The 25705-nt window shown below is 48.7% G+C and overlaps 1 protein-coding gene across 1 annotated transcript in view; it reads left to right on the top strand.

The window, feature by feature from the left end:
* Positions 1-14928: 14928 nt before the first annotated feature.
* The window catches only part of LOC102054706 (neuronal acetylcholine receptor subunit alpha-7-like), a 72034-nt gene continuing 61257 nt past the window's right edge, over positions 14929-25705 (top strand). Inside the window, exon 1 of the mRNA XM_055699716.1 lies at positions 14929-15672. Within this exon, the coding sequence (XP_055555691.1) occupies positions 15594-15672 (79 nt within the window). The 5' untranslated portion in view covers positions 14929-15593. The remainder of the gene's footprint in view (positions 15673-25705) is intronic.

Below are 25705 nucleotides of genomic sequence, written 5' to 3'. Positions count from 1 at the left end.
AGCTAACTTCACATTTTGTCTGTAGAACAAAAGAGGCTCACATTTCTCTGCTAGTCTGTAATTGCCACCATAGCTGATGTCAGCTTACTGCTGTACATTCTTCTCCTCAAAGCTGTGCAACTCATCTATCTCTTAGAGCTCATGTTTAGATGTGTCATTCCCTGGGAAGCTTATGGAAAGCATGAAGCTGAAACCTTAGCAGGACAGAGGGATTTTGACGTTAAGGCATGGGCCTGGTAAGCTGGGGTGTGGACCCATGTCCTCTCCCTGCCAAAGGAGTGGTCTGGCTGCCTTAACAAGTCTTCTGTGACCACAGTAGCCCTAGCAGAGGCCTCTGCAACGCTCTGTAGGGATCACTGGAAAACTGGTACTGCAGAAAGCCTCTTCAAAGATTAATGGTCCTGGCTGTCGTCTGGTCTCACTAGAGGCCTTCTGCTTTTCTAAAGCCAAAGAAGAGGGACATAAAGGTCAGCCAACTGCTTCCATCAGATCTGTGGATCCTAGAGAAGTCCTCTTACACAGGCAGGGTTACACATTCTTGCCATCCTGCACACAACTGGGGCCAAGACAACACCTCTGTTGCAAGAAATGTTCCTCTTGCACAGCAGCCAGTCCCAAGGACCCTGGAGCAGCTCAGTCTGAAGGCTTTAAGCAGGACACTATCACCACCTGTCTCTAGAGCAGCTCTGCTTGGTGGAGTACCCTTACAGGCTTCCTGTAGCCCCTCAGAACAGCCAACTCTCTCTGTCCTCTTTCTGCAGTCTTCTCTCAGGACTTCATGAGGCTGGCAGAGGAAGGTCAAGCTCACACAGGCTTGGGGGTGAGGTATGCTGCAGTCTGAAGACCCAGCAGTTCCTGCCTCTACTGGCCAGACTTGGCTGTAAGTGCCAGGAAGGCAAAAGAGGCAGGGGCTGTAACAGAGAAAAGCAGCCCCAGGGATGCTCTTGTGAGTACAGCTGCCTCATTAGAGACATGTAGAGAGGCTCTGGTGAGATCCTTTGTGCTGCCGTGGGATGAGTTCTCGGTGTCCAGTACATCCATACTGTACCGCTCACAGGGGGCAGGGGACACACCAGCAAGTCTGCATTGCCTCCATGGGTATTTGTGCAGCAGCCCAGGAAGGCCTGCCTCTACAGAAAGGGGTCACCCTGGCTGGAGTTAGGGTAGAGGTTGTCTACATTAACGCCTGCAAAACCAAACAAAACTGACATTGGTGCTGTCTTTTTAAGCAGGTAAAAGCAGACTTGTCCTCAAAATCTTTAAAAAAAAAAATCCTGGGAACTTTAAGACAGAAGATACCTTTTATTTCTTCAAAAGAAAGAAAATACTGCAGCAAAAAAACCCAAACCTGTGTATAAATTGTATAGATATAAAAATATTGCAGAGATTGGAGTGGGAAGTGGAAGGAACACATCATGAAAAAAATTGTGACAATGGCTGGAGTAGCTATTCTGTCAGCTGTTATTGTCCCTCTTTTGGGACGACTGTGTTCCAGCACCTTTAGCCTTGAGAAAAGAGACAGATACAGGTTGAAATCAAAATGAATTATACTTTGGAGCTACAGAAAACTTTCTTGTGCCTTATACCTTTCTGAAGTAGAGGTTTATTTTCTTCCAATCCCCAGAGACTCGAGACCTGTTGTCCACTTCTCACCTTCATCTACACCTCTCTTTGGATCAATTTTGTCATAAGGATTTCATGGCCTACCAGTGAAAGCAAACTGTAATTTAGCTTTCTGGAGCTCTGTGAGGCTGGAGCTCTTCAGAAGAGCAAAAAGTAGCAGCTAGCATGTTCAGGTTCTGTGTGATACTCAGCAATCTTAAATAAAATAAACACCAAAAGCAACTAGTGCTCTAAAACTCCCCAAGGAATTTTTTATCACATGTTTAAAACAAGTGGCCTTACAGCTGCAACGCATTCATGTGTGTGCCTGCTTTGCAGGCAGCTCCCTCAACAATTTTGGCTCAAGTCAGGTGGTGGCATAGGATTGAAAAAAATATATCCTGGAAACACATGTGCTACAAAATGGGAACAAAACTAGCTTTCTTGGGAGCTTCTGTGGAAAAGGAGCCCATAGGAGTGGTAAAATATTATCAACTAGCTGAAGCATCTATTATAGTACTTTCTGCCTGGATACATTTCCCTCATGTACACACTCTGTGATCCTACTTCAGGAACTCCAGGCTTTATTAACATTTGATGATCATACTGGCATTTAGTTTGCTACATCCCATTCCTTTAATAGAAGAGAGTGATTTAATCAAGTGCATCCTTCTGGAGAATGAGGAAATAACACATCGTGCCTGGAGGAAGAAACTCTGTAGAAACTTTGCTCTGCTTCACCCTGTCCATTCTGCCTTATCTCTTACTTTTAAAAAGGGACCCACCATAGTTTCTGCTCCCCCAAAAAATCCCAACCGCTCTCTGCTCAAAAGCTGCTTTTTTGAGCTAGAAGTCCCCTTGGTCTCTTTGGCATGTTTCTGTGCAGGAAGAAATCTAGATAGAACCACTTCCAATCACCAAAGCTTCACTTTAACCTTAATACTACTACTACTGCTACCAGTACTACTACTATTGCTACTGCCACTCTACAATCTTTTATTTTCCTTTTTCTTTTCTCCTTTCTTTCTTTTCTTCCTGTAGCCAGGCTTTTTCAATCACATCCAAGGAACAATTGCTTTGGCATTGGAAAAGGTATGGTTGTCCCGACCTATTGCTGGGGATGAACCTGCTGTGAGAGAGAGGCTGGACTGAAGATGCCCTGTCAGCAGCACATCTGTGATTCCATTTCCTGCATATGACTCAGCTGCAGAAAACAAGTGTGTGATTGGCTCACTATGAGTCTGTACCCCAAGTCCCCTCTAGTAACTCAACCAAAAATGGGACCCAAACTTCTAAGATCTCTCCTTGCAGCTTGCAAATGATGCCAAGCAGTTCCAGCAGCTGACATGCCACATGTTCTATGAAGGGTGTTGTCTGCACCTGCCCCACCATCAGGTATGAAATTTTCTAGGGCATCTTTAGATGGGTCACGGTCTGAGCACTTCTGAGTCCCCCTGCATCCTGTAAGAGTCCTTGTGTCTCACACCCTCCATGGCATCTTGCCCTGCAGGGATCTGTAACACAGGGGGCTGTGTAACCAAAGCAAAAGTTTGAGTTACCCATGAATTATAAATGTGCTAATCAGGATATAATTAATACTAACTTCTCTTAAATACGTGTGTAAGTATACTGTAACGCAAACAGCATCATAGCCAGACACATTTTGTGGCTAAATATGTGAACTGTGTAATCAGCAAAGGGGCAAAGATGGGTGCGGGTGCAGAAGGAAGGTTTTCAAGTAGCTAAATGTTGCCAGAGATAAGCACAAGGAACTGCAAATAAGAAACATCCTGAATATACAGTAGAAAAACAAAACCAAGAAAGACTGTGAGGAACAGAGGAGCCCTCCACCCCATTTTTGGGAAAGCATTAAAGCATCAGGCACGATGGAGGAAAATCAGAAGAGATAGGACAAGCTCATTTAAGGCCTGATCTTTCTCCTCAGTGCCTTCCCCTCTGTGACTAGAAGCCACTTGGGATCATAGCCAGCCATGCTAAAGAGATGGCATCAGCCCTGTGGTACTCACAGCTTATTGAGCACAAAGCTACAGACCCACAGCGTGGGAAATTAAGAGAGTACGATGAATATCATCTAAGAATGAATCATTAGCAAGAACTGCATTGTTAAGGAATAGACGTTCCATGGCCCAGCTGAAAACACACATATTCAGACATCAATCCAAGCCTTCCTTCACAGGTCTCCATTCCTCTTCCCTTTGGAGTTTCCTGCAGGACACGTTCTCCAAAAAATCTGGGAAATCTGACAGCCTTCACTGGGTTTCCTCTGGCACTGAGGAAACACAGAGGAAAAGAAGTTGAGAGACTGTTGCTGTGCCCATCACCTTAGCCTGCTTTCCTCTGCCAAGCAAGTCCTGAGGGAAAAAGGGGAGGTCCCACCTAGGGGCTGCTGTTTCTGAGAGCATGTGGTATGCAAGAGGGAGACATGGAAGGGCAGAGATGGGTTGCCAGCAGGCAGTCCTTGGTGTCAGCACTGAGAAGCCAAAGGCAGTCAGACTGGGGCTACTTAAGTCATCTGGACCTCACAAGAGAGGCAGACCTCAACTTCCCAGTGTCACCAGGAAGGGGTGGCCTGTCCACCCACAGAGTCTCCACCTAGGGCAGGGGCCAAAGGGGCTATGCTCCCCAAACAGGTCACACTCCCTGAGGTGGTGGCCTTGCAGTGGCACAGGAGCTTACAGGCCAGTGTCCTGAAGGCCTTCAGGGACTTTAGCTCCCTGATCAGTCCTACCAGTGACCCTGCAAAGGAGCTGGGGAGGCAATCAAAAGCTGGTCCTCTGCTGATGGTCCACAGGCCTTCCTGGGCTCCCTTGTGCTGTCATGGTGCAGGCAGCTCCTGCGGCCAAAGCAGCAGCTGCCCCTCCTTTTGGATGGGTAGCCCTTGCATACCCGCTGCTTCTCCTCCCCATTCCTGCCCTGCCCTGCCCTGCCCAGCATTCTTCATCCCCATGGCCCTTGCTTGCCCACAGTGAGGGCAGGCAGCACTCCCTACCTATTCTGACTTGGTGCCTTCCTTTTGCACCAAGAACACAGACTGTGCAACCCCTGCGCAGTCCCATTGATCATCTGGATATGGCAGGGATGGGGGTTGCTATGCCCCTCAGGGAGCTCATCCCCCAGAATCCCCCAAAGTAAGTGCCATGACACCTTGCTCGGAGGAGGAAGACATGAATAAAATTGAGTAAGTTACACATCCAAAAATCAAACAGTTACAGCATAAGCATCCTTGCCTAAGTCTATCACTTCATATTGATTTCAAGACCCCGTGGTAGCTGCACGTCCTGTGGGCCAGACAGAGCTTCCCAACGGCTTTGTTAAGTCAGGGGCGTTGCAGTTCCCAGCCAGAAAGCTGCCACCTCCAGTGGCTGGATGTGAGTATAGCTACCTGAACTGCAGTGTCTGTGAGGCTGTTCCCAGTGGTGAACACCTTCATTTTGAAAGGAATTAAAAAAACCTCCAAACCTAAAACAAAAAAACATGGCCAAAAATATGGTACATGTTGCACTACGGTAGGGAGGTTAGAGGAGCAGAGGAGGAAAAGAGAAGTTTTGGTACAGCTGCTCCGCAATCAGCACAACCAACCGCAGGAACAGGCATGCCTGCTATGGCCCAGTGGGCTCTGCCCAAGCGGTCTGCTTTGCAGGAAGGTGTGATCACTTATCAAATACACAGAAAAGTTCCACAGAACCTGCCAGGTAATTGTAAAAGTTTATGGCCATTGTGACCCCAGATTGTCGAAAAGCCGCACACCTCAGTTTTGAAAGCAGTCCTCTCAGACAATCTCCCTTGAAGTCCAGGGAAGGCAGCTGTTGCACATGCTTTTTTAGCAGAAAGATGACATTAAAATGATGAAATCATCAATGGGGTGGAGGGACTTCAAGCTCAGGCAGGGTTACATGTGGCACTAATCCATTCCTTCAGTCTGCTGCTCTTTGCAGTGCTTTTAAATAAAAGACTGGACATCTACTCTACTGACCCTTTGCTGCCTCCTCAGGAACCCTGACTGCACTGACTGCTCTAGAGCAGGGAATTGAACCTTACCAAGCTCTTGTCATGAAAGTTTCCCTGGGTCTGCAAGAAACTGCAGCTTTTAATCACTGCTTGCAGTCTGCCTCTGCATACACAGAAAGCTTTGCCAGGCTGCTCTCAGCGATTCCCATCTGTTGCACACTACTACAGGAAGGCTGAGCTCCACATCTGCAAAAGCCAAAGCCTCCAATTACTTAGAACTAGCTAATCCAAAATGAAAAGAAGGTCAACTCTTCTGGGGTTTGGCAGGAATGTCCAACTCTCAAATACATCTCCCTTCCAAGCTGCAAAACCTGGCAAGAAGACTGATGATGCTGGGTGTCCCCCTTGGGGCAATTTGTGAAGCTATCCCCTGCCCGAAGTGCCAGTGTTACAGCAAGGAGGCTCTGGAGCACTCATGCTGGTCAGACCCTAAAAGCAGCCTTTGGTCTTCTTCACACCAGGGCTCACCTCAGACTATGCTGCAGCACACAGCTGTGGTCACTTCAGGGGGAGTCAAAGGCAAGAGGTCCAGGGCAGCCAGAGGGGCCGGGGGTAGTCCACTCCTGTCTCTAGGTGCATCACCCTTGCCTCCCAGAAGGAAATTTTCACTCCCTTCCAAACCCACACCTCACTGCATGCTGTCCTCCACAAAGGGGAGTCCCAAAAGCTGTATGACCAGAGTTTCTTGGTCCTGGGGGACCCCCTGGAGACTCCTCACACTAAGAGCCTAGTAGCAGACCAAACATGGCCCTACGAGCATACGGTCATGATCCCTGCAAGGCAGCAAGGTGATTCTGCAATGGAGACTATCACTGCTAGCCCTTCCTGGGGCACATCTGCAGGGAGATGTAAGTATGGGATGTCAAGGTTGGTGTGAACAGCCCAGCACGGCAGGGAACTGCAGCTGGGCAGGCTATGGTTGGGTTCAGAGGAAGGTTTTTGAGGGCCTTGAAGTAGAGTTTTGGGTGATGTGGGGACCCTAGGACAGATTTTGGCAACTAGTAGCAGTGTTGGTTATCTCTGGAGACACTTGGGCATCACTTGGGATCTTTGCAGGGCCTGGGATATGGTTTGGACAGGTTTGGGGGAAATCTCTACAGGCCATGAAGCAGGGTGCTATGTTCTGAGGTTTGGGGACAGGTTTGTGGGTGTTTGTCTCTCTTGGGAAGGGTTTGCTAGTGTTTCAGGGCTCTGGGGCAGTGTTTGCCAGTAGGGGCCACTTGGGCTAGATTAGGTGATGTTTGGGGAGCTCTGGGGCAGGGTTTGGAGCTCACTGATGGCAGTTGAGCAGAATCTAGGGGGACAATGACTTTGAAGGTCTTGAAGCAAGTTATCAGGGTGTTTTAGGACTCTGCTGCCAGACTGGGAGGCATTGCAGGTACTGGGGCAGGGTGTGTGGAGGCCCTGGGGTAGGGTGTGGGTTAGGCTGCAGGAGGGCTTCAAGGGACCTGAAGCAGTGTCTGCAGGTTTTTGGGGGCACTTTCACAGGTTTGTGGAGGTTTTATGGCTCTGGAGGCAGAGTCTGGGAGTTTTTGGGGTAGAGAAACTTAAAAGCAGGGTTTGTGTTGTGGCCTGGGAGTAGTTTTTTTGGGATTGTGGGGACATGCAGTCAGTGTTTGGGGATGTCCATGGCCTGATGACAGCTCTAAGGTAGGGTTTCAGGTCTCTGAGGGTCCTGAAACAGGTTTTGGTGGTGGTTTGGAGCCCTTGGACAGGACTGTGGGACACTGGAAATATGTGGGCACTGTGTGGAGCAAATGGGATACCTGAAGCACAGTTTGGTGGGGTTTTCAGAAAGACTTATGGTGACCTCAAGCAGGATGCAGGGGTCTTTGGGAGAACTTGCACAGAGTTTGGGGGGACTGGGAATGCTAGGACAGGGTTCAGGGGTGTTTGGGAGAGATCTTTGCAGCCTGTGAAACTGTTTTGTAATTGTTGTTTCGGTTTTGTTTTTGTTTGTTTTGTTTTGTTTTCACCCAGCATTGGGTCAGGTTTTAGGGTTCTTGGGACATTTTGGCAGGTTTTGGGAGAACCTAGAACAGGAATTCGGAGCTGGAAAACATTTCTGGAGGACCTCAAGCAGGATTTGGGGTTTTGGGATACCTAATTCAGGTTTGGAGATCTTTGGGGACTATTGATCAGGGTTTGAGGGTCTTCAGTAAACCTGGTCATGGGTTTGGGAGGTCAGATGAAGCTTTTCGTGTTCCTCGGAAAGGGAATTCCTTGGGGAATTTTTGAGCATGAGGCAGGTTTGGAGTTTGTGTTAGGGTTTTGGGGAAGTTTCTGAGTGTCTTGAAGTAGGTTTGCTTGGGGAGCCTGGGGCAAATCTGGGGTTTTGAAGAAATCTGGGCAGATACAGGGTCTCTTGGAGCCAGCAAAAACTATGGCACATTTGGGGATATCTGAGGTTTGATGTGAGCTTCAGGACAATGTTTGGACCCTTTGGTGTGGCCTGGGGGAGGTTTGAGAAGCTTAGAAGTAGTGTTTAGGATGTTTGGGGATGCTTGGGCCAATTTAGGTGGGTCTTTGAGGGCATTTGGATTTGATTTGTTTTGCTGGCTCAAGAACAATCCAGGGTGTTTGGGGGAAGTCTTTGGGGATCTGGAAGCAGGATTTGGGGACTTTCGGGGCCCATGGACATGTCTGGGGTTGTGTGGTCACCCTGGGAAGGACCTGTGGATGTTTTGTGGTTTAGAAGAAAGGTTTGTGGGGTCTTTGTGGGAAATTAGGGTCTGTGGGTCTTTAGAGGATGACTTTCAGGGGCTCAGAAACAGGGTCTGCAATTCTGGGGGACTGAAGCAGCTTTGGGCAATTTTGGGAGTACCTGGGGAGGGTTTGCAGGTATTGATACCTACATGACATTCTCTGAGGAGTGTTTGGAGGTATTTGAAGGGCTTGGAACTGTGTCAGAACTGGAGAGTACTAGGGATACTCAGGTGGGCTGTAGGGGTACATGGGGGCACCCTGGAGCAGGGTGTAGGGTGTTTTTGGCTGCTGGAACAGGGATGGGGTTGTTTAGAGGCATCTAGGCAGGGTGTGGGGCCGGAGGGGGGAACAACAGCTGTTGAGAAAGATTTGGAGGGGGGGCCAAAACAAGGTTCGGGGGTGTTCTGAGGCCCTGGGGCAACTTTGGGGGCCTTTGGGGTTAGTCAGGCAGGGATTCAGCACCCTGAAGCCAAGACTTCGAGGGCCTCAAGCAGAGCTTTGGGCACCTGGGGGCAGTCTGGATTTTTCTGGGAGCAGTCAGGCCTATGTGGGTGCGTTTAGGGACCACCGAGTACCCCGAGGCAGCAGTGGGAGTTGTTTTAAATTGAGGGTAAGTGTAGTGAAGGGCTGCCTCAGTGCTACCAGCACACGTTCTGGGGGTGCCCTGCCGCTGCCCCGGCTCCCGACCGCCTGAAGACAGCCCGGGGGCGGCCCGGCACCTCGCACCCCCACCCGGCAGGGCTGCGGGGGCGGGCGGCGGCACAGGCTCCGCACTGCAGGAGCCGACAGGCCGCGTCCGCGGTGCCCGGTAGCCCCTGCCGGTCCGCGAAAGGCCGGTGGCATCAGAGGGGCAGTCGTGGTGCGTGGGCACCGCTGCGTGGTGCGGGTGACACCGGTCTTCAGCAATGCTGTGCCGTCTGCCACTGAGCGGCGACGGTGGCGGACGCGGCCGGTCACTGCTCTTGCTACCAGGCGCCAGGAAGCAGCAAACGGTGCCAGCCTCAGCGGCCACCCGCGAAGGCCCACCGGCTGCGCTGCCGGCGGAACGCGGCCGGCGCCCAACCCGCTGTGGGGCGCAGCGCGGCGAGAGGCCGGGCGCAGGCTGCGGGCCGCGCATGCGCAGCGCTGTGCCTGCAGTACCGCGAGCGGGCAGCAGGCGGGGCCGTACGCACAGCCGCGGCGTGGCAGCCTTGCTGCGGGCGGGAGGAGCAGCGCGCATGCGCAGGGGTCCGGGCGCAGCACGGCGAGCGGCTGCGCGGGGGCGGTGCGCGGGGGCGGTGCGCGGGGGCGGTGCGCGGGGGCGGTGCGCGGGGGCGGTGCGCGGGGGCGGTGCGCGGGGGCGGTGTTCCTCAGCGCTGCGGTGGGTATGGGCACCGCGCTGCCCGCAGTCCGGTCGGGAACAGGACGGGGAAGAGGAGATCCCCAGTACCGGCGTCCTCCTGGAGCACATTCTCCAGGTCCCTGCCCTGTGTCTCACCGCCTCTTTCCCCTTCAAACCAGGGAAAGGCCGCCTTTCCCCCCGCAGCGCCCCGCGCAGGCACGGGGACAGCCGTCTGTCCTGCTGCCCTTAGCCAGTGAGGCCAGGCAGCGTGGCGCCTGGGGCCACCGCGGCTGTCCCAGGCAGCGGTCCTGCACTTTGGGACACTGTGTCCCTTTCCCGCAGGTCAGCGGAGAGCAGGGATGCTCCCGGGCGATGCCACGTGGGCAGGACAGCCAGGGCTGGACTCCCAGTGACAGAGCCCCTGCAGCCGCCGCCTCGGCCGGGCACGGCGCCCTGTCCCTGAGAGCCCCCCGCGCGCCCCGCACCCACTGCGCGCCCACCAGCTGGCACCTACGTACCCTGCAGGCCTCGGGCATTGGGATGGGGAGGAGAGTTGGCAAAAAGGTAAAACCTGTTGGTTGGGGTAACAACAGTTTAATAGAAATTAAAATTATTATCAATAACAGTCATGAGAAGGGAAAAGAGAGAAATAAAACCCAATAAAAACAAGCGATGCACAGTACAATAGCTCACCACCCACTAACCAATGGCCAACCCGTCCCGGGCATCGATATGTGACACCTTCTGGCCAACTCCTCCCAGTTTATATACTGAGCATCACGTTCTGTGGTATGGAATACCTCTTGGCTACTTTGGGCTGCCTGTCCTTGCTCTGCTCCCTCCTGGCTTCTTAGCAGCTCCTTGCTACCAGAGCATGGGAAACTGAGCAGTCCTGAGCTTAGGGTAAGCACTACTTAACGACAACTAAAACTTCAGTGTTTTATCAGCGTTGTTCTACTAAACCCAAACCTCAGCATGGTACCAGCTACCAGGAAGAAAATTAACTCTAACCCAGGCAAAACCAAGACAGTGGGTATTAACAAGATCACCCCAGTCAGCTACCAAATGATGGCAGAATTCAACCTCAATTGCTTTTGTGACTTCTACCATGTTTCCTCTGTCAAATGTAGGTAGTTCACCAAACATATTTTTTGGCTGCAGAAATTTGTTTTGAAAGCAAAACAGAACAAGCAAGTAGTCAAACACGCGACACCTCCCCTCCCTTCCAAATTTGGAAGAGTCTCTCGAAAGCTGTTGAACCAAATGAAGAAAGTGGTTTTCTGACACTGCAACATCTAGAAGTTGTTGCATTCTGTCATGTTAAGCAGGTAGGTTTTATCAAACATTCTATATTTGATCAGCCTGTTAGTTTTCCAAGAAAGACAAGACCTTTGTGCCCGACCACCTTGCCTGCTACCTGCGTTTTGGCAGCCCACCGTATCGGAGGGTGATTCGAACAACCTGTTCAGGGACCCCTATGGACAGTATCACCAAGTCAGATCCCTTACAACTACTCAAATCTCTGAAGATTTATACAAAGTGAACTTCAGCTGAAGAATTTTATTATACAAAATGCAAGTTTGTGGCAGAATAAGGTTCAAAGATTGCTGGTGATAATATACTGACTGCAAAGCAAGCTTAAAACAATACAGCTGGCATGAGTTAGTAACAGAATAAAGTTCTGACCCAGTAGGCATCCCTATGCGGGGGAAGACAGATTCACCCTGTTGACTGATTGCAGAAGTTACGATGGAGTTTTCCCTAACTTTTCCCCTCCTTTGCTTACTTCTTGTACTTTATAGTACCTTGCATACTCATTATCATACATAGGATCAGTTACAAGTTTCTCACTTCTAATGTAAATTAGTACATATCCTCAGACAGAGCTACTGAGGTTTTTCACTACACATGCTCTCCAAGTGGGGTTTTGCCCTCTTTGGGGGGAGCTATTTGAGTTGGAGGTCACGATCTTCCACTACCACAATTACCTTTGTCCTATTTTCACCTTACCAGCTTGGCCAGAACTTTCTCACTTGGAGGCTTTTTTCTGCATAATTTAGGTAACAATGTTCTTTTCCCCGCACCTATTCCTTGTCTCCCTTGATTAGAAGTCCTTTCATTCATAAATTTTCACGACTTTTGAGGGTAGGTCAGCTCTACCTAACCTTTGTGCAAAAAGTTTGATAATTCCGGAGTGTAGACAACAACCCCACTCCCATTTGGACTTGTATCAGTCCAAAACCAGTTCATTTTCTTTTACATTTAGGTGAAGCTTGAGTGACTCTAGTACATATTTTTGTTACTAATTGCTGTCATATGCTCAGTGAGGTGTGGGAGTACCTCGGAAGCAGGTAACTTTGGGATGCAGGTGTGCGTTAGTATTGCAATGAGATCATCTCATCCAAGGAAAGCAATTTCTTCACAACTGTTGGCTCAGGAGTGGACATTTTCTCATATTATCAGCTGTGTGGTATCATCAAGTTCCTATTCCTACAGGGAGTACAACCGAGGCTGGCCACAGTGTCTCCACTCCACTGCACCCTCCATTACTCCTATCAGTGTGTGCTAAGATGACAGGGTGTGTTGCTTAATGAGCCGTGGTAAAGTAGATTTTGTGCACGTCAACCGTCCTGAAAGCGATAACTGTATTTTACCCTAAAAAGCTTTCTGTAATACACTTCTACTGTGTCCCAGTTTTCTCTAATTCCCCCCCCCAAGTAATTTTCCTACACACACTTGGAAGCCTTTCCCACATTTCTCACTGGCAGTGCATTCTCTTCCTGGACTTCCCAGGGCACCCCTTCAGAGGCTTGTGACAGTCATGCTCAGGTTTGTGGCCACTCAGGTGGGCAGTGCTATCTCCAAGCGATGGACTGTGATGTCCCCGAGCGATGGACAGTGACTGATGGATTCCGATGTCAGCAAGGGATGGATTGTGACCATGTGTCCTTCAATGCTTATGTATGTGCTCTGAGTCTCACCCAGCTGGCTCATGCCTGCACTCCAGCAGAGCAAGTACACAAGGTTTGGAATGTCATGGAAGGCTGTTGTTTGGTGCTGGCGCTATATTTGGGCAGTTGTTCACTGCAACTCCTGGTGCCCGATCCCAGAGCCATCAGAGATTTCCCCTGGCCTTGCCAGGTTCAGGCAGCTGGGGCACCCAGGAGGCATGTTTGCAGCAGCTGTGTGGGGATGCCTCACCCTGGAGTGGGGAGCTGGACAGGTTTCCTTCTTGAGGGACCTGGGCATTTCTTCCATCCCTTCATTGGGCAAGCCAGTAATTGTGGCCTCTTCCTTCTCTAGTGTGACACTGGCTGCTGCAGCAGCAGTGAAAGGGAGCAGCTTGTCATCCCCCGCTCCCCCCAGTCCCCTGCAATGCATGGAGATCATGGCCACGGAGCTGGAGCACCACTGTTCATTATACCTGGACAGCTGGGAGGAAGCCTGCTACATGATGCCATGCCTCCAACAATTCTGCTACACCTGCATCCTGTGGTTGGCTGAGAGCAAGCCCAAGTGCTCCCTCTGCAAGGGGAGGGTGGACCTCCATCATACACTCAGTGCAGGAAGATGACGACTTCGAGGAGCACGTCATCTCATCACCTGTGGCACCATCAGTCATCATCCATCTGACACGAGTAGCTCCCAAACACACAGCTTCCCACAGCCTCCATCACACTGCAGCACCTTGCCCAGCAGCCATGGGACCACTGCCTGGGGCTCCAGTGGTTGACTTCCATGTCTATGTCTGGGCATCCCTCTTCTGTGACTACCTCGCTGTCCTCCATCCCCTGCTGCCCTGGTTGTGACAGGGGCTGGGGCAGCTCTTTGAGGATGCCCAGGAAGCAGCAGCAGCACAGAGCCTTGTCACATCCAGCCTGAAGAACTTTGGTCTGGATGGGGAGGCTCTGTTCTGGCTGCTGCGGGACACCCTAGGCAGACACATGAGGAGCTTCATGTGCCAGCTGATTGACACCTTTGTGGACTGGTGCAGTGGGGACGACCAACGCTGGATGGGCTGGGGGGCATGCCTATGCTGCTGAGGAGTGGGAGGGCAGCCCTACAGCTTCCCCCAGCCCTGCTGCCTCTCAAGGGGGGTCTCCTGCCCCCAGCCCAGCCCTTCGTGGGGGTCTCCAGGCAGCCCCCAAACTGCCCCCATTCCCACTCACAGGGAGGAAGAACTGTCACAGAAGAACCCAGAGGAAGATGTGCCAGGGCCCTCCATGCACAGCTGTGGCAGCAAACATACACATGGGGGACCATGGCGAGCCCTGAAGAGGAGAGCCAGCAGCTCCAAAAACCCTTCCCAGCCCCTGAGGAAGCCACACCATCATCAGTGACACTGGGAGCATGCCTCAGGGGCCAGCTAAACCAGGGCCGGGCTGCAGCTGGTGCATACACCAGCCCCTTGTGGTCCTGGCCCCTCAAAGTTATTGTTTTATAAAAGAAAATGAGAGCACAAAAATGCACAAAAAACCTCAGTATTATTAATAATGCCAGTGGCATTGCTATTGCCACCTGTGCAACTTTCACCCCCTTTTTCTTCAAGCTACAGCTACCTTTTCCTCACCATGTCTGTAGGGCCCCACAGCTGCTGGGGTGAGCCTGGTGGGAGTGGGGTGTGGCGATGCAGCCCCTGGCCAGGAGGGTTGGGATGTTGATCCTGATGGGTCCTTCTGCATGTGCCATGTACTGTATTTTGTTGTTCCCCCAAAAGCAAGTGCTGCCCAGCTCCAGCTCTGCATCTCTGCAGCTGGTCCCAGGGCTTGGTTCAGCTGGGGAGTCCCCAGGGCCAGTCCATGCCTCATCGCTCACCACCCCAAGGCTATCATCCTCCTCAGTGCACCCTCTGCTCCCATGTCCTGCGGCCCTGCCCTCCTACCACCCTGTACCGCTGGACGCAGCCTCGCTGTGGTGGTGTCCAAATCCCTCCTGCGCAGTCACAAGTTGGTGCTGCTCTGTGTGTCGCCCCTGGGTTGCACCCTGGCAAGGGAGGAGCCCCAGAAAGTTCAACAAGGGGAAGTGCAAAGTCCTGCACCTGTTTCAGTGAAAGAGAAGTAGGTGAGTGTGCACAGCAGGCAAAAGACTAAAAAAATGGCCTAGATGATCAATGTCATGAAATGTATTCAAGCCTTTGCCTTGCCTTTGGCTGGCTGGTGAATAAAATGAAGACGAGCTGTCCCGGGGGAGCCAGCGTGTGTGCAAAATCCCTCAGTGGGGCGCCAGCAGCCAGCCAGCCAGCAGCTGGGGAAGGGGGCACTCGGGGCGGTTCCCATCCCTCTGGTGGAAGCGATTGCGAGAAGGGGTGCATCGGCAAGGACAGGAGACTGGCTAGTTTCACCTTCCCCAGCTTTTGCACTACTGAATCTCTCCAGCCACCTCTGCTGGAAGAGGGGGCAGGTGCGCGGCGGAGGGACCATGCCACAGGTGCTTGCTGCAAGTTGCGCTGGCAGTGGCAGCTGAGAGAGCAGAGAGGGACGCAGACTCGTTTTGCTGGGAAACAGCTCTAGAGGCACTAGAGTGCAAGCACTGGAAGCGCTGCAGACGTGCTGTCTCGAGTTAGGTACAATCTGTGGGGATGTGGAAATCATCTCCTAGGCAGTGCGCTCCCCCTCCTTGCAGTGCGCACACAACTGTGTGCAGGGATCTCTAGCATTTGCTTCTGACCAAGAAAAAGCTCAGAGTTCCTGTGAATGTGAGTCCCAATCAAAGTAACCAGCCCCTTAGTGTTTGGATTTACTGACCCAGCACTGAGCTGATTTGGCTCCTGGGGGCTGGAGAAGCACACGAGAAAATGCACATCACCTTCCTTGTGGGAAGCTGGTTTGATGCCTAATTACAGTAACTGCTAAATCCATCAGTTATTCCAGGTTGTCTCCAAGACTTCATCCTCTTTCACCCTCTGCTGAGGAAGGATAGCCAGCCTATTTTGAGAATGCTCACAGAAAAGTGCTTGGGATTTGTTTATTCTGGACTATACCTCTGGGCATCCTTGTTCCTGTCTTTCTTTAAAGGTAAGCTTTTCTGTGGTTGTCCAGCTTTTTGGAGTTTTTATTTGATTTTATATTATTTTCTGTAAACACTAGTCACATTCTACCTCAACTCTTATTTTCAGAAGGACTTGTATGTGCTTGTAGTTTAAACTTTGTTAGAGGCCAGTGCCGGTCCCACTGAGTTTTGTGATCAATTTGAGTAAGTTTGTGGATCTTACAGTGCCAAGCACCTTCTTTTAAGAAATGAAAAGCTGCCATTTTTTTTAAATAAAAAGTGAGACATTTGCACTTTCAGAAATGAATTGAAATGATTGTTTAAAAAAAAAAAAAGTTCTGGCATTCCTTTGAAAATTTAACCTATCCATGAATTTTCGTGAAATGGGAAATTATAACACCAGGCTGGAAAGGATGGCTGTGAGAACCCTGTAGGTGTGAGGGTGAAATGGTGTCGTTCTAAAAAGAGAAATAACCAGAAGGAGATTCTTGACTTTCTATGCAACATCTGGGAAGATTTATAGCTGCATAAATATATGGATTTACTATTACTGGTTTGGTTTTCTCTTCTAACTTTCAGTATGTTTAATAAGAATCCCTCCAGACAGTGATGTGTCTAAGTGGGAAAAATTTAATAGAAGTAATAATGGGCTTCTGTAGTCTCAGGTGTCACCTGTGACCAAGTTATCTTCTGAAGTTTCAGCATGTTACAAACAAGCGTAGGAACAGTGTGATTCTTCCAAAACATGGAGGATTGCAAGGCTAATAATAAAGAATTTTTAAATGAGAAGGTAGGTTGAAATAGCCAGAGTTCTGAAAGATGTTCAGGATTCTACACAAAATGTACTTTTATTGGTCCCTAACAGCTGAAACACACATGCCTGCAGCAACTAAAAATTCTAAACCTGATATTGCAGGTGTGAGGGACCATGTCATGTTACTCATTATTTATGCATAGAGAAATAAGAATTGTCTTTTTAAAACAGAGGAAGCGGTCTGCATATTTCAGAAGCACAGAAGCACAGAAAACTTGCATATAGGTGATGCTGCACTGGACTATTCATGCCATGCAGATAATTCCTCATTACTTTATCTGAATCTGCAAAACATCCATGCATTTCATTACTACAGCTCTACGTTTCAGCTGCCTAATGTAGCAATGGTATTGCAGAAAAATGTTTCCCCACCTTGCTAAATTAAGAACCTTGCTACCTTGTTTTGTAAGACATTTCTGTGCTACCTCAGGAGCTGAACGAACAGGCAGCTGATGGCAGCTAGTTATAACTCACTTTGTGTGCAGTCCCATTTTGAGCAGTTGTGTGTCATGTAAATACTTCCTTTTAAATACAGAGTAATCACTAATTCGTCAGGGGGACACTTAGTTTCTCTGAGCTGCACCTGAAGACACAAACTGCTTTTGTAAATAATTCAGAGGATTTTTTTGTTAGGTGCTTTTACCAGCAGTGTAAAAGTATGCACTTTTATAGACAACTGCTAAAGCAGAGTAAAATGAACATCTGATTAATGTGTTCTGTATTTGACCTCTGCTTTTTTGATAGGGTGGTATTTTTTGTTTTCCTTTTTGAAGAAAACGGGGAAAAAAAGAAAAGAAAAGGCTGGGAATTGTGCAGCTGGGGCAAAACAGAAAAAAGTCAAGATAATCTTAGCATGTTATCAGTAGCAGAATGTTTTAACAGTAAGCTCCACATGAACTCCCCCAGGATTCTTCAGTGCACCCACATGGAAGTCACAGCAAGTCCATCATAACTAACATCACTCTCACATAGTGCTGAGTTGTTTCAACAGAATTCATAGCAATTTCTCAACTACTTCATACTCATGCAGGCTGTTTGACAGGAAAGTTGTGACAAGGACTAGGCGAAAAAAACCAAAAATCAAAAAAATTAAAAACTTGGTCATTTTTTCCAGTCCTTTCCACAAAACAATTCTCTGGGAAGCTGCCTGGTGGAGAAGGATCTGGGGGTGCTGGTTGATGGCTGTCTGAACACAAGCCAGCAGTGTTCCCAGGTGACCAAGAAGACCACCAGCATGCTGGCTTGGATCCAAAACAGTGTGGCCAGCAGGACAAAGACAGTGATGGTCCCCCTGCAGTAGGCACTGATGAGGCTGCACCTCAAATACTGTGTTCAGTTTTGGGACCCTCACTTCAACAGGGATGTAGAGGTGCTGGAGCGTGTCCAAAGAAGAGAAGGACGATGAAGCTGGTGAAGGGTCTGGAGCACAAGTCTTATGAGGGGCAGCTGAGGGTCCTGGGGTTGTCTATTCTGGAGAAAAGGAGCCTTGGGGGGGACCTTATTGCTCTCTACAGCTACCTGAAAGGAGGATGTAGGCAGGTGGGGGCTGGTCTCTTCTCCCAGATAACAAGTGACAGGACAAGAGGAAATGACCTCAAGTTACACCAGGGGAGGTTTAGATTGGTTATTAAGAAAAATATTTTTCACTGAAAGAGCGTCGAAGGCTACCCAGGGAAGTGGTGGAGTCACCATCCCTGGAGGTGTTTAAAAAGTGCATAGATGCGGTACTTAGGGACATGGTTTAGTGATGGACTTGGCAGTCCTGACTTAGTGGTTGGACGTGATCTTAAAGGTCTTTTCCAGCCTAAATGCTTTTATGATTCTACAACTTTTTGCTTCAACTTGACTCCACTTACACTACTGCTAGGAGCTCTGATAGACATGGCATTCACGTTAAGTCACTGCAGCCCTCCTCCCTGAAAAGCCGGGAGCTAGTGATGCTTTCTTGAGACATGGGCCCTAGGGAAAATCAGGAAACTGGTTCTCAACCTCCCTGGATGCCAGATGAAATCCCTTAAGCCAGATGTCGCTTCCCAGCCAAGTGCAATCCTTGAAGGAAAACCTGGAGGATGGAAGTACCCTACGAGTCCTAGCAGCTACATACCAGCCTCAGGTGGAGTGACTTGAAAACCCTGACCCGGGGAGAGGTTGGGAGGGAAGGATCAGACCCACCTCTGCTATTTTTTCCAAACATTGTGTAGCCTGGGAGCCAGGGTGAAGGTGACCCTGCAAGGGAGTTCTCCTCCTGAGAAACATGTCCCAGTGACCACATGGGCACCCAGACTGTCTGAGGCGTGTTACCTTCACCTCAGTGCACAACCATTGAAACCTGCTGAGGTTTGAACATCCAGGGAAGTTGAACATGCACTTTGCTAGTCTCCAGTCAACCCATGCATTCTAATTACTGTGCTTTTGTGTCCTTTTTTTAAATGCCACATATACCACACAAAGCAGAGCTGTCAATTTCTTAGTTTCTTTGCTCTGTGCAGCCTGACATCAGGGAAATACTCTGGCCATTGGGCTTTGAAAAGCCCAGCAAAGGCAAAGGCAGGCTGAGGACAGAGCCCCTCCTCTGCAGTCCAGTGGAAATGTAAGTACTCTGCAGTATGGGCAAAATCCTATGGCAGGGGATGCTGCGAGCAAACTAACCAGCTAAAAGTTGTAAATTATGAAATAACTCAGCCTGACTTGGCATACCCAGCTGGTGCAAAGCAGCTTTTCTTTGGCTTAATCACAATACAGAGTTGAATTCCTGCACTACATTAATTTCATGCTTTCTCGCAGCTTTGCTGATTTGGATGAGCTCTAGTGATCACATCAGAACACAACTGGTGATCTCTAGGAGCAAATTCTTACAAAGATGCTGCTCTTGGTTCACTTCCATGCAAGCAGGTGCTGTTTCAGCAGCAGCAGTAGCAGCATTGGCAACACAGTCTCAAAAGGCCAAATTCTGCTGCCAAGCTACAGTTTCCCTAATGTGAGCTGGTTAGACTTGAGGTGACACAAATTTAGAGATCTGTGCAGCAGCAAGAATCAAAGTTGGTACTTAAATACCTACACATGGAGTCTAAACTTCAGGCCTCAGCTGTGTGGGACTGATGGAACTGCAGTGAGCTGTATTAATAAAACTGGTTTACTCCAAAGAGACACTGTTGAATTGATGTGACAAGTTCTGTGCCTTAATATGGTGCAATGTAATGTCATTGGTAATTTAGGTGGTTGGTGACGGATCTCTACCTTAAGATCTCATAAATGTTACTGAACTAGAACCAGATGTTAAAGTCAGATCATTTAGAATCTTTCATACTCTTAATTTGAGGTCTGAAGGTTGCATTCACCTCAGTCCCCCACATTCTTTATGTTGATGCTCTGAGTTGTATCATCCCACTGAGCGATACACAGTTTCAAAGACAACAATGCAGCAGATTCAGGTTTAAAATAGAAAAGATATGAGGAAATCTTTTGATTGTACAAGTGGGTCTTTTCTTCCACATTGGCCAAAAAGATGTCACACATGTACCTTGCAGAGATGGGAAATTAGTGCCAGATCCCTGCCATTACTATAATATCTGGTAACACAGACACCAGAGGCTGGTTACTCTGGATGCTGAGAGTATGTTAAGGCATCACATACACATGGAGTCAGATGGGACTGAATGTACTTGTCATAGTACATGTCTGTTTATAGATGTCACTCTGTTCTATGTTAAAGAACACTAATGTAGAAACATGTGTCTACACATTTAAGACATGCACGCAGAGTCCTAGGCAAATCTCTGAGATTATTTCCTGTGAATTGCTGTCTGCTGCAGTAACTTGCTGTATGTGCTTGCCTCTTGAGATTGACTTTTCAGTTCAGTGAACCAGACCTCATGTTCACTAATCTATGTGCGTTCACTGGGCTGCGCTGTATTACCACAGGCACAGCTGCAGTTGTGGAGCTGGCCCACACTAGTGAAAAGTCACCAGGCCTCAGGAAAGCTGGAGGTATTTCCATGTACATTTGCTGATAGTGATCTGGGCTAAGTCTTCTGTTAGCTCTCCTCAAATCTCACTAGAAAACATGGAAAGGTTCAGAAAGGGCACCTAGGCCCTGATGTCACCAAAGTCTATTATATGATCCTGTTGGTATAGCACTCTGCATGTAGGAAGGGATCCAGAAGCAGATAGAGTGCACAAGAAAGCAGCATCCATCTGGTCCTTGGGATGATGCCAGATGGTGCTTTGGGAGCCTTCAGCTTTGCAGGGGGTCTTCTGATGGTCTGGGAGAAGAAGTTCCTGTTCCAGGCACAGGATTCATGTCCTAAAGACAGCTGCAGACCTTTTTTCTCCCTCTGGTTGATTTTCCTAAGACATGTAGAGGAGAACATGAGTTAACAATGGCAATGCATATTGGACAATTTTGTTAGCAACTACAAACTTTTCCAAGGAGTGAAAAAGGTATTTTATGTCTCTGTGGTGCAGTGAGAACAGTGAACAGCAGTATTCCTTCTCACACCTGCATGATGAAGGAACTCTTTCCAGAGTCTTAAGAATGAGATATGTGAGTCACAAACCAGGAAGTGCTTCCACCTGAACATGATGGCTGTGATTTTTGAGGGAATGCATGTACCCAAATACCGTTCCATTTCACTGTACATCCTGAACAATGGGTTAGTGCAGAATTTTGTTTCTATGTCTCAACAAGGAGGGAGATATAAAGTCTCTCCAGCTCTAGGGTGTGATTAAAGTAGATCAAAACCCTTTGCAACACTCCAGACATGGTTGTTTGAGGATGCCTGCTGCCTAGAGATCCTGCATAATCTTGTTAAGAAAGAGAGCAAATCTGCCTGAGACGGGTAGAGCTAGCACTGGCAATCAGTAGCATCCATGGCAATGAAAAAGGTAGACAGGTGTTTATTGCTGTTTTGGGACACATGCCTGAGCAAATATGGCTTGAAGAGAGAATTTCGCTTATCAAGTCCTTTCTGCATTAAGCAAAGTAGCTGATAACAAGGCTGAGAACAGAACTAGATGATGAGTTATTTGGAAATAACAATCTTCCCACCTGGGGCTTGCAATTAAGTCAGTAAATTGCAAGGGAAAGAGATCTTGTAGTCAGCATGGGTACTTATGCATGTCAACAGTGATGTGCAGGTGACTCTGTCCTGCCTTACTCTCAGTTGGCTGTGCTCAGTTAGGGAAGCTGTGGTTACCAGAGTGCTGAAACAGATGTCTGCAATCCTTCTTACCTTCCAGAAATGCATGTCTTCAGTACTTATTGCATTCCAGAATGTTGCAGAGAAAGCCACAGTCCTCATTTCTGTCCTTAATGCAACATAGATTTGGACAGAAAAAGGACTTAAAGGGAAGGGGCAGGCTTGAGGAGATCTCAGTTCACATTAGCGCCTCAAACAGCCTAAAGCCATTTTGCAGATTGGGCTGACAAGACTGTACGCTGTGTTTGCTGAAGCTCAGCTGTGGCTACATGGTAAAGAATCTCTGGTCACTCCAGAGATTTCCAGATCAGAGATCTCCACCATGCCAAGAAAGAAAATTAAGTTGTAAACTGGCAAAGATACGTGTGTGGCAGCTGAGGCGAGAGAGACTGTCTGATCCATACAGATTCATAGACTGATAGAATATTTTGGCTGACAGGGACCTCCACAGTATGCCCAGTCCAACCCGTCTTCTCAGAGCAGGGACAGCTCTATCAGGTTGCTGCTTGGGCAGTCAAGCTGGGATGATCTCCAAAGACAGTGGTCTCCCCTACAGTAAGTACCCCTCAGAGAAAAAAAGGCTCCCCTGATACCCTGGCAATGCCCCATGGTGCAACTTGTATCTGGTTAGTGCTGTCCCTGTGCACCTCCCAGAAGAGTCTGGCTTCTTCATTACAGAACCCTTCCTCATGGCAGCTGAAGGCAGCCAAAAGACCTCCCCCTTGCTTCCTTGTCACCAAGGTGATCAAAGGCATGTCTCTCCAACTCTCATCAGACATGCTGTGCTCCAGCAGCTTGCTGTCTTAGTGGCCCCCACTCGACTCACTCCACAGGGTCAGTGTGCGTCTTGTGCCACACTGGGGAGGCTTTATTCGGAACAGAGCTGTGTGTCATGCGGTGAGTCTCACTGATGTTGAGTGTAGGCTGTTTGTAGAGAAGGATGCTGTTTAGTGTTTTCATCACCTCTAAGTCAGTACACTGGGGAAAAAACCCAAAGTTGGAGGTCATATAATGATGCAGAAAATGCGTTCCATAATTCTTAGCCATCTTGTGCTGTTTTTGAAGAACTTCCGCATCTTGAGTCTGAAAAGTGGCAGAGCAGGTCATGACAAATGATGGAGCACATTCCCTTGAATATTGTGCCAGTTTAGAAAAGTCATTGACAAACTGAAGTCCAGCTTCAACAGCTATAACAATAGAAAGAGGAGATAAAAAATTAAACAAATAGATGTTAGATGGTTTGCAGTTGTCAGTGTTTCAAGTGGCAAATAGGCAGCAACTTTGAATTAGCTGTTCTTGTTCAGGCTTCACGCACAATTAATAAAAGGCAACTGGACAGTTTCAAGAGCTCTAAGCAAAAGATTTACCTTTCTAATATAGCCAAACAGCTATCCTGCAGCATACTTTCTTTGGCAGCATTTCATTCAAGGTATAAGCCTTCTAATGTGGTCTCCAAAGATATTAGGATTCCCAGTTTCCATTTACTTTAAAATTCAAATTTGTTGGATTGGTATCTCAGCCCAAGCGCTTCAGCCATCGTCAGGTCTACTTAGGTGATCGACATTGCCTGGCAATGATAGTGACAAGGCGGGATGATGGAGAAAGGCTAGATCGAATGGGAACAGGTCTGTGGGTAGAAGGGGATACATCCTTCTCCAGAGGAGGCCTTTTTCCAAGTGGGCAAATCCTTTCCCCTTTGGGTCAAAATGTTCTAGCAACTCAGGAAGTCTATATGCTGGGGAATACAAGAGGGTCGGCCAGACAGCACAGGGCCACTTTCTGTTTTCGGGATAGCTTTGGTGTCTCTGAGACCAAGCACCCTGCATCTGCAGGCATTGCTACTGTATCACAAGATGACAGTCATACTCCACTTGGACACGCGGGGCACCGGTTTTGTTTTAATTTTGTTTTGTTTGCACTGACATAATTCAGGAGCATTAGACTGAAGCTTTAAATCAACAAAGTAAGACAAATCAGGCTCCCCAGATCATCATTGTCTGGAAGTACCTCATTTTCAATGCAGCTAATTTCTGCTCTTAGTCAGGATCAGTGACTCAGGCAATGCAGGTTTGGCTGGCAGGGTGCAGCAAGGAGAGCCGTTTATTTCATATCCCCACTAATCCAAACAAACGCAGGACTCGAGCCCTGTACCTGAGGGAAAGACAGTAGCATGTAGCATTCTGAAAACAGACAGATCAAAGCTAACCAATGCTCAGCTGTCACTGAGACCTTGTGGTATTCAGTCTGGGGAAAAAACCCAGCTGTAAACTTCATGATACAGACCATGCTCAGCCACTTTATATGCACATAGGCAAATCCAGGCTGAATCAGCCAAAACAAAGCACTTCTTACAATTTCAAGTGTTCTAGGTCAGATCTCCACAGACTTTGTTTGATTGATCACAAGTCTGATTTGCTCAGAGCCAGTCGCTTGCCTCATCAAGACAGTATTAGAAGCAGGTTTTGTCTTCAGTGTGAAATAAATTCAGACTCTCTGCTGAGAATTTACAGTTCCTTTTGTCTTTGAAGACCTGGACCACCAAAGCCTCAGACTTCTCTCCCTTGGGAAAAGTACCTTAATACTAGCCACTTCTGTTGCCAAAACCTCCAAAATATCATCAGCTACCTAGCAGCAAAGCATCTTTCACAGAAACAGGCAGCAAGTTCTACCTGGCCTAGTGAAAGCTCAGCAGGGCTGAAACTCATCTATGGATGTTTTATGTAAGTTTTGCTTTTTGTGGAAGTTTTGCTTCTCAAGTGGGAAACTGTTTCAGATTCAGGAACATGTATGTTCATCTTGAGACCCATCCTCAAGTCTTGAGACCCTGACAAGTGGCAGCTCTGATTCAGCATTGGTGGGGCCAGGAGTGAAGGCAGACAAACCCTGACACGTACATAAGTAGTCCCCAGGGAGCGCAAGCAGCCTGAAGCATGGCAGCCAGAGCAAGCTCTGTCTTGCTTGTCAAACAGGGCATGGTGCGGCAGTTTGTGCAGGAAGGGCTGGTAGACTGGTGGAGACACTCTACCATCACCGAGACAAATGCACCAGATGGACACATCACAAGAAGCAGAGGCTCCCCTACCTGCTTGCCACCAGGCAGATGGAGAAGTCCTAAGTGATGGGGAAGAATGGAAACAGGTCCCTGCTCGGGGCAGTAGGTTCCCAACCTGCTTCACCTTCCCAGGTACCCCTATACAATAGGTGTATGGCTCTGGAACCTGAAGGCCAGGAAAATGATGACGTGGGTGAAAGCCTGTCCAGGTTGAAGGAGATGCCTAGGCAGAGTCAGTCAACCCCACAACAGCTCTGCTAAGAAGAAAAGCAAGGTAGTTGCCATCAGTGACTCCACACTGAGGGGAACAGAGGGCCCAATGTCCTGACCAGATCCAACCCATAGGGAAGTCTGCTGCCTCCCTGGGGACCAAGTTACTAGAAAACTCCCTTGTTTGGTGGAGCCCTCTGATTACTACCTATTGTTGGTCTTCCAAGTAGGCAATGATGAAGTCCAAACAAGAAGTCTGTGGGTAATCAAGAGAGACCTCAGGGACCTGGAGTGACTGGTTGAGGGATCAGGAACACACCTACTGTTTTCTTCTATCCTGCCAGTTGCAGGAATGATGGGGCATGTAATTGGAAGGTCACACAGATAAATACCTGGCTCTGGGCCTGATGTCAATGGTTAAATCTCAGTTTTTCTGATCATGGGTCAGTCTACATGGCACCAAGCCTGCTGGCAATAGATGGGGTTCACCTGTATCAGAGGTGGAAAAGGACCCTGGGTGAGGAATTAGCAGGGCTCTTTGACAGAGCTTTAAACTAGGTTTGAAAGGGGAAGGAAATTAAAACCAAACTTGTTAGAGATGAGCCTGAGGGTAGCATGCCAGGGTTGGAGGTGAGCTTGATAGCACAGCTGAAGAGCATTTATGCCAGTGCCTGAAGCACGGGCTACAAACAGGAGGAGCTGGAAGCCATTGTGCAGCAGGAAGACTGTGATGTAGTCACCATCATGGTGGGGTAATTCGCATGACTGGCATACTGCAACGGAGG

Source organism: Falco cherrug, chromosome Z, assembly GCF_023634085.1.
Source record: "Falco cherrug isolate bFalChe1 chromosome Z, bFalChe1.pri, whole genome shotgun sequence".
NCBI classification, from domain to species: Eukaryota; Metazoa; Chordata; class Aves; order Falconiformes; family Falconidae; genus Falco; species Falco cherrug.
Note: the sequence above shows the minus strand (reverse complement) of the source record. Positions and strands in the feature narration are given on the sequence as shown.